The 12555-nt window shown below is 38.9% G+C and overlaps 1 protein-coding gene across 2 annotated transcripts in view; it reads left to right on the top strand.

Annotated features, from left to right (window-relative positions):
• The window catches only part of CPNE4 (copine 4), a 227630-nt gene extending 215075 nt beyond the window's left edge, over positions 1-12555 (top strand). For both annotated transcript variants that reach the window (XM_017818008.1, XM_017818007.1), the window contains exons 14-16: positions 2674-2807; positions 5177-5413; positions 11947-12555. In XM_017818008.1, the coding sequence (XP_017673497.1) occupies positions 2674-2807; positions 5177-5413; positions 11947-12078 (503 nt within the window). In that variant the 3' untranslated portion in view covers positions 12079-12555. The remainder of the gene's footprint in view (positions 1-2673; positions 2808-5176; positions 5414-11946) is intronic.

The following is a 12555-nucleotide window of genomic DNA, read 5'->3' as shown; positions in this document are numbered from 1 at the left end:
CTATCCAAACCACACTGTATGCAAAATAAAATGTAACAGTGGAAACTAAAGGGATTTAAAGAAAAGGGAGGAACTGCTCTGTGAGGCTTGGCTTATGCCACTTAATATTTGTTATACGTTTAAACTTTATTTAGTTTTTTGCATAAGATTCTGTTATAAGTTAACCCATTGACTGAAAGGGGTTCTAGGCCTAAGAAAACATAAAAAGACGGTTGCAACACAACCAGAAGGCCAGGGAAGAAATTTTGCAGCATTTATCTGCAAGATATAAAAAGCACTTCTTTGTCATAAATGATACGTTTTTAAATAATATCCATCTGGGTGAAAGCAAGAAAAGGAGACAGACCAGAAAATATGTTGTTTAATCATCTGCTGCAGCTTGCTCATCTGCCTGTCGTGGATGCTTGATTAGTTCCTACCACCAATTGTTCTGTGATGCTTTCTAGATGCTCTCACCGTATTAGGTGACACAGGGAGCAGTAGCACCAGCATGTCGTGAAAAACGATGCAAGAGTGAGAAGGAGATAAAGTGCTTAGTGACTATCCTTGTGATATTCTGGCATATTTGCCAGAAAACAAAGGAAAATTGCTGAAGAGTATCTTGTTTTACACCAAGAAAAGCAGTTGAATGCAATATAAAAAGTATGTGTCTATTTTGTCTTTGAGAAATGAATTCCCTTTGTTTGTGTAAGTAGAGCTTTTGCTGGCATAAGGTAGTGTGAAGCATCATTCTGCATACAAGGACTGTGTATTGATAGGAAAATCACTGGAATTCATAAAATATGGATACCTTCACCTTTTCCTCCTCTGTTAACACTTCCATTCTTGAAAATTTTACTATTTATAGCTTTATATTTAGTATATTTATAGCATATTACTTTTATAGTCTTATAATTAATATTTTCTTTATTGTCTGAGGAAGAAATTAGGTGACAACCTCTAATCTGAATGAATGCTTCTACACATCCATCTAAAACTGATCATTATATGCATACACTGTATTACACTGGAGCTATTGAAAGTGGATTCCAAATAAAAATGTAAAGGGTTGAATTGTGAAAAAAATGCATATTGTCTGTGTCTAAAATAAAGGAGTACAAGAGGAGTAAGCTGCAGAGTAATCCACTCAAATAACCTGTTTGGTTGGGATTGGATGGACAGTAGATAGTTCTAAAATGTATTAATCGGAGATAGCAAATAAGAAATTATACTTCTAGAACATGTTTCTTTCTAAGATGAGAGCAACTTTCTGACACAAACGATGCTAAGTCTGTGTTGAATGCGGGGAATATGGCTTATCTTGTACTATTTTAATGTGTTAGAAAAAAAATTCGGTGTATCTTGTCATCAACTTAGGGAAGATTTATGAGGCCTTCATGCAAGGTCAGTAAGTATATGTAAAGAAATCCTTGGCAAGTTTAAAATTGAGAGTTAACAAAAGGTCAGTTTTGCAATATGTAATTTAGTTGGGGGAATTGCCAAGGGAAATTTTGTAACATTACTTTACATTTTAACCAATCACAGCTCTAACTGGAGCAAGTTCTTTTGTCTGTTGGCACTGCAATGCAAAAATATGTCTGTAGCTATCTACAGAGTGATAAGACTGTGTTCTCCACCATTTTTTCATGGGAGGTTTAAGTGTATCCCTGTAAAACAATTACAACTCCCTGTTCTCAGTAAACAATCTGCAGCCATATATCCTGGAAACATGGCTGAGTAAAATCTCATGAGTGAGCTAGTCTCAGTGCAAACTGAAACTAGCTTAGCATCTTAGTAAAGTCATTTCATTCTTCAGCATTCTCAATGAAGCTCTTCAGTCTATCACTTTCTTTCCAACTTTAGACCTCTAATCCGTTAGGTCTGGTAAACTGTGAGTTCTGAATGTGGAGGCTGACGTGCATCACTTGAAGAAACCCTTCTCAAATGATTGAAAACACCAATTTCTATTCTGTGATCTGTCAAGTGTGTCAGCAGGAGTCTGTGCTCCCTGATCTGACTATATCCTGAAATGATAAAGGCAAAAATAGCTAGTTTTCCATCAAAACTTCTCAACTAAAGCTCATTTTTCTGTAGACTGCAAAGCATCCTGCTGTGTCCTCCAAGATTTCACAGCTTTTGGTCATAGTCAAATTCAACCTGAGCAATTATGCAAATGCACCCTGAAAAATTTTCTTAGCACAGGGGAGTCAGGTATTTGAAATTATGTCTGAATTCCTTAACAGATTTAGCGTGTAAGTACAAGGGGCAAATTTGTTGGCAACTATCATGATAAACAAAAATACTTATCTAAAGAGGAGAGAGAAGTGTTGAAGTGTTTTTTTAAATTTTTGTCTACTTTTCAGCATGAATCTTTGCTGGTGATCAGAAAATGATCACTCACATCTTGAACTGAGATGGATGGAAGCTATGGTATTGCAAGGTGATACCTGGAAAACAGACATTAAAAACTACTAGGAAAGAGAAGCATGGTATAATGAACTCTATAATACAAACTAGATTCAAGACAGCTAGAGACAGCTTCTTGGAAATTATCTGAAGTTGCTAGTCCTTGCTAATCATGTGATACTTTTAATTTATTCATTAAGAACCTGCCTTTCATTTGCATTTTAAACAAGCATGAAGTTGGCAATGTGCTCCAAATTTACTTTTGTTTTGTGTGGCTTTTCATGCCAGGAATACAAGGTGTTGTGGAGGCTTATCAGAGCTGCCTTCCCAAGCTGCAGCTGTATGGGCCAACAAACATTGCTCCCATCATCCAGAAAGTGGCAAAATCAGCATCAGAGGAGACCAACACCAAGGAGGCCTCGGTAAGGAAAGAATGCTGTGTTTGCCTTTTTTCTTGTCTTATGATAGATCTCTTATAGGCCATCAAAACAAGGCCTTTTCATGTATGCAAATCATGCCTTCACAGTTTTTACTAACTGTTTTCATAGAAGGCAGCTTGTCCCTGTAGCTGAAGCCTTTATAGCTTCAATAGTCACAACTTCCCCCACAGTTCTATTTCCTGCTTTTAGAGCTGTTTTACTGTAACACACCCAGTTCTTCACTATGGAAATGTAAATGGCACCACTAAGGTTACAAAAATTTAGGAGCTAGAAGCCCTAGAAGTCTTGATCATACAAAGAGATGAGTTCAAATTATTCCATACACAAACTATCCAATTTCAAGTCTCTTGCAGAGGCTGTAATAAAACTTTTCTGTTCACCTAGGGGATTTTTCCAACCATTTATTTAAAAACTGTAATGATACAGTTTTCAACTTGCTATTACTGCTGGAGCATCTTGTGCCTTTTAGAAATCAGAAGTCTATTAGCCTGCATCTGATACAAAAGCCAGGACAGACTTCTTGGGCTAAAAGACTCAGCATAGATCATGCTTTAAATGTACGTCTTTGAAATGCGTGGCAGAAAGGGAGAATGAGATGATTGGAGAGAATATGTGAGTGAATAGGTGTGAAACATTTACAAAAACAGTGCTGTGGAAGCAAAGGATATAAGAGAGACCTTGTACACTGCAGCAAGAAAAGTGCCTATGTCTAGGAACAGAATAGAGCTGTGCACTGGCATACATCTCATCACCAGGCCTAAAGCTCTCTCCAAAATTTTTTTTATGTGCTGAACCTTTTTTAAGTCCTGTTAAGGCAAGAGTTCCCAAATATTTCTGTTCATGAGTGTGGGCTTTTGACTGACATTTACAAGAGCATGTAGGGACAGGAAAAGGGATAATGGCTTCAAACTGAAAGAGGGTGGGTTTAGATTAGATATAAGGAAAAAATTATATACTGTGAGGGTGATGAGGCACTGGAACAGGTTGCCCAGAGAAGGACAGGTTGGATGGAGCTCTGAGCAACCTGGTCTAGTGGAAGGTGTCCCTGCCCATGGCAAGGAGACTGGAACTAAATGGTCTTTAAGGTCCCTTTCAACCCAAACCATTCTATGATTCTATGATTGTTACTCCACTGTTGTTTCCAGGATCTTAATAGTGCTTAGGGTTCCAGTCCTAAAACGAGGAATTGCTACATTTGAATTTCCATACCCACCTAATCCTGAGGTGGCTGACTCCGTTCCCAGTGCTGCTCTGAACTAATATGTTATATTGAATAAGTTCCTTTATTCTTCTATACCTAAGCTTCCTTCCTTTCTGTCTAAAGACCAATTTATAGAATGAATGTTAAAGATTAAGTTTTCTCCCTGCATGTTTTTTTTTATTCATGATAGGATGAGATTAACAGAACAGTCTGAGTTTATATAGCTGTGTATACATAAACATTAATGATGTTTATTGTGTTGGTATTGCTCATGCAGAGTGACTAAATTCTATGACCTGTTAATTTTTCCTATTAATGCACATTTGATGAAAGACTCCACCTGCTTAACAATTCATAAAGGATCCAAGTGATAGTCACTCTTCCTCATTACCAAGTGAAGATATGTCACAGTCCATGATCCCAGTTCAGTGGGCTTTGGAGTTTAGGGAAAGAAATTACGAGCTCACAAAATTGCTTGCTCTCCTTTAGAGAATGAGAACACCTCTCCTCAGGGCTCTATATGAAGTGGTTGAAAATGGATATATTCCCACTCTGCTCTCCTCAGGGACCCCATTACTCTTCAGTATGCAGCAGACCTGCCACGGCGTGGTGCTTCTCCCACAGGCAGCAGTGGGTCAGCTAGATGGCTGCACCCATCCCTCTCACCTGTTAGCAAAGCTCCTCTGCAAAGTGCTGTCATAACCTTCCTGAAAGCTCTGCTACAGGCCTGTAACGCTTCAATACCCCATTCTTCCCTGCCTCCCACTGGTTCCAAAGGGAAAAAAATGTAATCGGAAACTGTCAGCAGAAGTGATTGTGCAGCAGATGGAAAACAGGGCTAGTGAAGATGTCAGGACTATTCCAGATTTCCCAGCCCTAGCACTATAAAACACCTTTTCTACACTGAGCATCCTTTGGTTGCCTCCAGCTTCTGGAAGTTACCTGCACCAGAGCTAAACTCCAGAAGAGAAGAAATTAGCAGCTGAGGAGGCTGGGGTAGGAAGAGCTAGATAGTCACTATAAAGGCTCTTTTCTATTCACAAAGGTACATGAGTGAGTTAACATAAACATTTTTATACTGCACAAGGTTAAGCAGCTTTGGGACAGTAACTAACCATAAAATTTTTCTCTTCTTGTCCAACAACTTCAGCAATACTTCATCTTGCTGATTCTGACGGATGGTGTCATCACAGACATGGCCGACACCAGAGAGGCCATTGTCCATGCCTCCCACCTTCCCATGTCAGTCATCATTGTCGGGGTGGGGAACGCTGATTTTAGTGACATGCAGATGCTGGATGGTGATGATGGGATCTTGAGGTCTCCCAAGGGCGAGCCTGTGCTTCGAGACATTGTCCAGTTTGTGCCATTTAGGAACTTCAAACATGTAAGCTGATTTTTCCATCCATTCCACAGAAGGGTGAATGTATATAACACATAGTGCATGTTCCCCAGGGCTGGGCTTAACTTTGCATGTGCATGCAATGTTTAGTAATTCTATGGTATTATTGTATCAGAAATAGAGAAAAAAAGAAGGAATCAGAATGAAATGTGCTCCATTAGTGAGTTGGTGAGGGTGGGGAAGGAAGACATGAGGCAGAATCCATGTGCTTTTTGTGGTGCCAATCCTTGCTTCCACCTTCTCCCAGGTTTTAGTTTGGTTATCCTTCTGGTGTCTCTTTTCCATTCTCTTTGCACCTGTTCTATTAGGACTACTGTGTTCTGCTTTCCATCTCCCTTCATTTCCGCAGGCAGATGAAATGGCTGTGAATTTGTTCTCACAATGTTCCCCAGGAGGCTGTTCCCTCATTAAAATTTAGTTCCCTAAGTTCTCAAATGCAGGACTATCCACCCACAATATCCTGGTTGCCTCCAAACCCTTTCCCACATTCTGTACAAGAACACAACCAAGAAAGTGGCATTACTAGGAGCTTTCCTGTGCCCTCAGCCAGCTGTTCCTGACTGAGCCCAGTGTGGTGCAGAAGACACTCTTTAGGAAAGAAAGGAACAGGACCAGCATTAAATTGCCAAATCTAAAACAATGCATTGGTCATGTACTTTTCTTCTCAGTTACCTGCCCTACATTGCATCATCTGCCCCAGGGACTTTTCAGCAGCAGGGTAGAGACAGTGTTCACCCACAGAAGGGGCTTTCCCACACACAGATGGGTTTTTCAGAGCCCTTTTCCTCCATATGGAGGCATGCATTATGTTCCTCTGCAACGCTGATCACATCTCTTTCCCTTCGTTTTTCCATTTTTCTCTCCCTTCCTTCCCCACACTTCTTCTGTTACACTTATGTGGTTCTCCAGACTGTTTTTTCTTGTTCACCTTTGTCTAGGAAGGATATCCTTAGTATTTGACTTGAGAATTTCTTTTCTCATGGTGTAACTGACTCACTCTGCTCATGAGATTGATTCTTCCAATCTGCTCCCATACACTAGTGATCCTTAGATCTGGATATGTCAATCAGAAGTTCTCAACTCTGGGCTGGTTTTGCTCTGCATATGGCTTTACACTTCTTACATTTCTTTAGGTTTTCTAGGCTTTTTGTTGCCATTGGAGATTTTTTTTTCTCTTTGCTATTTCCAAAATACCTTCATTTTATTTTTCTCTTCTGAAGAGTTGTTCTTTTTTCTCACTCCAAAATACAATTTTGCTGTATTTGTCTTAGATGTAGATGCACTTCTTACTTTCATAAACTTTAGTAAGGAGTAAGAGAAACAAACTTGTTCCTCTTTTCCTTCTACCTTTATGTAAACAATGGATCCCCACAGGAGGCAAAACTCACCGTGTGCTATTAGTTTGGTGACACCATGCCAAATAACTGCAGCTTGGCTACTGAATCATAGATACACATATTTCTATGCTGCCAGTGGCACACAGTCACCTATGTGCTGAAACAAATATAAGCACGACGAGCTCATAGCTTGTGATTCCTTCAGCAGATAATCACAAGTGCATAGTGCTGCACTGTAGTCTACTGTAGAAGTGTCCACAGCAGAGTTATTTATGGGCTAGTAGGTAGGCCTACTTTTAATTAGTTAAAAACATGTTTCTGCAAGGAACTGGCAAAGCCAGCTGCATTTTTTACTTTTAGTTTCGCCTTGTATTTTATACTAAAGCTCAAATCATCTCTGATTGAATAGATTCATGCTGACAGCTGCAGTTCTGGGTTCTGAATATATTGTGCCCCTGGTGTTAACTTGTGAGTGAATCTATGTGATTTTTTTTTATTGCTAGAATTGGTCAAACAACAATCTAAATCAGCTAAAAAGAATATATGCTTAACTTCCTCAGTACTGAGAGAGTATAGCAATCTTAATGTATTTTTCTTGTTAAATAGTGATATTTTTCTCCCTCTTTCAGTAGCAAAGATAATATATAGAGAGAGATAGATTTGTATTTGCTCTATCAGAAAAGTCAATATATCTTATGCAACCTGATATTAGTCTGTTTATTGTGATCTTTCAGCTTCTCGATAAATGTCAGTGTAATGAATGAGTGCCTGTAACAATAGCCACTTCTTGTTGAATTTCTTTATTATCATAGCCCAAGTAATATCTCCCTCTGAACAAAGTGACATTCACAGATATCTTGCTTACTTAGCACAAACAAAAGGCCATGTATCTTGCATCAACTAGTGAAATAATTTGTCATGGGAGAAATGAGCATGATATTTTGATTCAAACTTATTTTCCCCCACAGAAAAATGCAGATTTAACACATTTGGGAGATCCATTCTGATCAAACACAAGAATTAACATACATCAGCATATTATATTTGACAGCTTTAAGCAAAATATATATTTAGTTAAAAATCACATCCCTTTTGTCAATGTACCTTGTGTTTAGTTTATTAAGTAGAAAAAAAATGTTGCAGGATCTCTTTAGAAATATTACAAATCAAGTTGTGTAAGGTTTATAGGTTTTTCTGCTAAATCAAGTATTTATTTATGCCTAAATCCATATTATTTCTATTACTGACAGAAGGAGAGAAGAAAATGTTATGTGTGAACATTTATTTTTTGTTTTGCTGCAAGAGTAAACCAAAATTCATTTGGAGTCAATCCAAACAATATTTTTTTTTCATTACTTCAATTCTCATGACAGCTTGGAACTCAAAATCTCGTATCTATCCAAAGGGATCAAAAATAATCTATGCAAAAGCTGCCCCCATGAGAAAATGGAAAGGGGTAAGAAGGAAGTCGTAAAAATAACCTGTAGAGGTTGACATAATAAACATTGACTTCAGAGAACGTTCTTATCCTGCACAGCACTCATACAGGCATTTAACACATTTCAATTAGTTAGGGTTATTTACATACCTAAAACCTCATACTCACTTCAATGTTTTACTGGCTTAAGACTCAGTGTAGACAGAAGGTTTTATTATAGGGTTTTAATGCCCTATGTGATGTAGTGTATCAGAAGCACTTTAGTAAGGTATCTAGTCTTTTTTCTCTCTCTTTAAGGAATATCTCTAAAGCCATCAAAATAATAATAACAATTGTAGTGACTCTTGGCAAATCCTGTAGCTGTAAAAGCTTGATAAAAATCAAGGTAACCATCAACACTTAAATATATGTCCTATTGTATAGTGGGTAGCATGCAATTTGCTAAAGGAGAGCATAACAAACAAAGGGAACATATTTTCCCTTAACCTAAGTGATACTTTTGTCTCTATAATCATCACCATCCCAGTAATGTGAGTGTCCTTCACCTGAAACTGTAGAACATTGATGCTCACAGTCACTGAAATGTAGTTGAAGAAAATCACCTATCTCAATCCACTCACAGTCATATTTTAAGAGCTCAACTTCTCTGCCTTTGTAACGCATGATAGATTGACTGTGCACAAATCTGATGCCACAGATAGATTGTATTCCATTCTGCATTGTACTTAATCATAAAGGCTAACAACTGGGAGTTAATAACACCTCTATCACAGAGGCATGTGGGCAGCCCAGCTCTCAGCCACTGCAAGGAACAATGTTTTGCACTATGCATTGTAATTAAAGATTAAGCACAGTGAAGCTACAGAAATGAACCAACAGTCAGCTGTGTTTGTAATACACACCAATAATAGACTCATGGGGATTATTTTCTTGCTGCTGACTGATCTGATTGTTGTGTATTAGCTATCAGTTGAGAACTATTCACCTTGAGATGCTTATTGCTAGGATGCTCTTCCAGCAGTTTAATAGTGGACAAAACGTTACAGTAAAACATTTATGCTCTATCTGTATTAAAAAGCCAGCAAAGGTAATCCTTACACAGCACAGATGAATTGGATCTGGATTTTAGCTCAGAAGTTACTGACTCTACTTACTTATACAAATCTTGTTTTTGTACCATCTGGTCTAGAAATAAGAGTGCTTTACCACCACAAAAGTATGTAAGGTACAAATGGTCCAAACTGTCAGACAGGAAATCACCCCTAACCCTGGTTTTGGGATGCTCCCTGATAAAAAGAGCTCCAGGACCAACAAACATCACTGGCACAAGGAAATTCAGGAAAGCAACACTTGTCCATATTCAGACTGAAGCCCGGAGACAAGCCAACTACCGCAGGGCAACTCTGCGTGGGGCCACACATTGCCTGTGAGCCAGTGGGCACCATAAATGTTTTAGCTTAAACCTCAGTGAAAGGCTTTTTAGTTGAGGACTCCTCGAGTGGCAGTGATTCAGCTGTGCATCTGAGCCCTGACAGAGCCTATTCTGAAGGGCTGACCCTTTGTTCAGGAAGAATGGATATGGCGTCAGAAGAGAGAAGTGGTGAAGGGAGGAGGATGCAAAGAGGGGAGTGCCCATAACAATAACCACTTCTGGCCCAGTGTTCAGGCGTGTGAGCTACATATGAACTAGAGAAACTGATGGCAGGCAAGTGCTCCTTCCAAGCATTTTTAAAGACAGAGCAGAGTGAAGTTTCCTGATTGCTACAGCCTATGTGTGCAGGGATAGTCCAGGGCTCTTCCCTCACTCCCTGTTTCTACCCTTTATGTATTGTTGTATCTTTGGTAAAATAGCACAGATGCAGGCTAAGGTATGACATACCAGGAAGGAGATTTAAAACCCAGTAATTTTCAATAGTAATGTAGAAATAAGCCATTTGCCTGATTACAAAGGGTATTTTCTGATGATTTTAGTTGGAATTAGATGACCTTTAAGGTCCCTTCCAACCCAAACCATTCTATGATTCTGTAAAGCAGGTTTAGGCAAGAATAGGGAAACTCTGGAAAACCGTGTATTTCACTTTTCAGGATTAACACAAATGGGTTCTGTTACTGTGTTACACCTGAGAGCAGCAGCTGCACTGTCACACAAAGTATGCTCTATGCTTTGCCAGTTTGTTCATGCAGAAATGTTCCAGGCTGTTTTGCCTGCACAAATATTTTGGTATTAACGTCACAGTAGGGAAACAGCAGTTCATTTTATTTGTTACTAATACCATACATGAGTCAAATTACAAAAAAAAAACCCAAAAAAAACCAAAAACAAAAAAAGGACAAACTTCTGTTTCTGATTTTGCTAGCAGTATCTTTGTTTGATTTGTAGTATTGTAACATTTGATACTGGAATTTCTAATAGCCCTGGGGCTTTCTGCACCTATGGATTAGTGTGTCTATGAATAGTTTACATTCAATTTAAGACTCTGGAAGGATAAGAATCCCACCCCAGCAAACAGAATAGGTCAATAAACAGTCAATACAACTGCTTTGTGACAGGGTAGTTTTGAAACCTGTCTGGCAATATAACAAACAGTGAGGACGAAAGTGTACATTAATTTGGGAAAAAGTACTTGGTGTGCAGAAGAAATGTCATCCAGCCACCAGTTGAAATGTCATCCAGCCACCACCATCATCTGAGCTGCAGTCGGTGCTCTGTCTGGAGATAGATGTCAGTTTGAGAGGTTTAAATTAATGTGTTTAAGTATTTGCATTTTTACTGCATTTTTGTGGTGGGCTCAGAGGGGACATGGCTGAGCAGACTGGCTCCAGAGGACTTGGAACCAGCTCAACCCAAACATTTGGAAACAAGCAAATCCAAAATCTGGGGCAAGTGGGTGCGTGGGAGGAGTCCAGTTTTGTCACTGCTGAATTCAGGGGCTGAGGAAAATCCCTGCATCACATGCAGGTAATGGTTGCCCACAAAACATCCACAGACCCCTCTGCTTAAAATAAAGCCTTGCTGGGGTGTGAGGCAGCAAGTCTGTGTTGTCGATGGAGGGCATGGTTTCTCACTGCACTGAGGGGGAACCCTCCTCCCTGCCTGGAGTGAAAGTCAGTGGTCATCTCTGTATCCATCTCTACATTTTCAGGGTTATCAGTTCTTAAATTCTGGTTGTCACTCGCCATTTATATGTTGCAGTAAGAGCTTTAAAGCCTCCACAAAGCCTAGGATTGAAGCTTTCTTGTAACCATGGTTTAATTCCAATAAAGACAAAGTATTTTCATTGAATTAAAAAATTTCCCCAGCCATTAAAACACCATGCCAGACTCTGAAGAGCAGAATGGTGATGAAGGCCTCCCTTTCACTGTGATGTCCACTCATGGTCAGCTTCAAGCTCTGCATATTTCCTCGTTGAACACTGATGAAGTCTTTGCAGCCCTTTTTGTTGCAAATGGTGCTCTCTCAGAGTGCAGGGAAGTTCTGTTACACTGAACTTAAAATAGTCCAAACAGACCTGAAAAACATGCAGAGAACTTTTAGCTGTAGTGCACTTTCGGGCAGCCATAGCTGCATACCTAAATTGACTCATAAAATGAGTTTCAAGCAATAGTGCCTTTCACTTTGAGTCTTTTTGGCCTTCCATTTCTGTACCATAATCCTTGATCTCATGGCACCCATGCCTCTAAAACCCATGGCACTTCTATCAGAGAGCCACGTTAATGTTTGTGTTTTCTACCATTTCCTGCAGGCATCCCCAGCTGCTCTAGCAAAAAGCGTTTTGGCTGAAGTTCCAAACCAAGTCGTGGATTATTACAATGGCAAAGGGATAAAACCAAAATGTATGTCAGAGTACGAGTCTTCCAGGACACTAGCTCCATGAACCTGCCTGCACTCTTTTACAAAATTAAAAAAGAAAAATGCTACCGTCTACAACTCCTGTACTTAAAAATGAAACAAAACAAAAAAATAGCACGTTTTGGTGATTTTTAACTAAAATAACCTTTTTCTTTTTTTTTTGCATGTGTAGCCTAAAGGCTTAAATCTGTTAAGCGGTTGTATTGTTGAAAACTTTTTATGAGAAAAAAAATCCCGAAAAAAAAAGTGAACTCTTTACATTACAGCATGTCGCCTTGAAATAAAAAGTTATCTGTATCTGGTTTTTATACAGGTTTGTTGAAATTTTGCTATATTTCTTATCTTTACACTGTAAAGCATTTTGAAATATTTATTGAGAGTCATAGACAAAATGTCTTTGGTTTAATCTGCTAAGAACTGAGAGATTTTTCAAAATGGCAGATGCATGAACTGTATTTTGCATGTTTAAAATAAAAACAACACAGTTTTGCAGTTGTCTTTA

Source organism: Lepidothrix coronata, unplaced genomic scaffold, assembly GCF_001604755.1.
Source record: "Lepidothrix coronata isolate B3197 unplaced genomic scaffold, Lepidothrix_coronata-1.0 Scaffold64, whole genome shotgun sequence".
NCBI classification, from domain to species: domain Eukaryota; kingdom Metazoa; phylum Chordata; class Aves; order Passeriformes; family Pipridae; genus Lepidothrix; species Lepidothrix coronata.
Note: the sequence above shows the minus strand (reverse complement) of the source record. Positions and strands in the feature narration are given on the sequence as shown.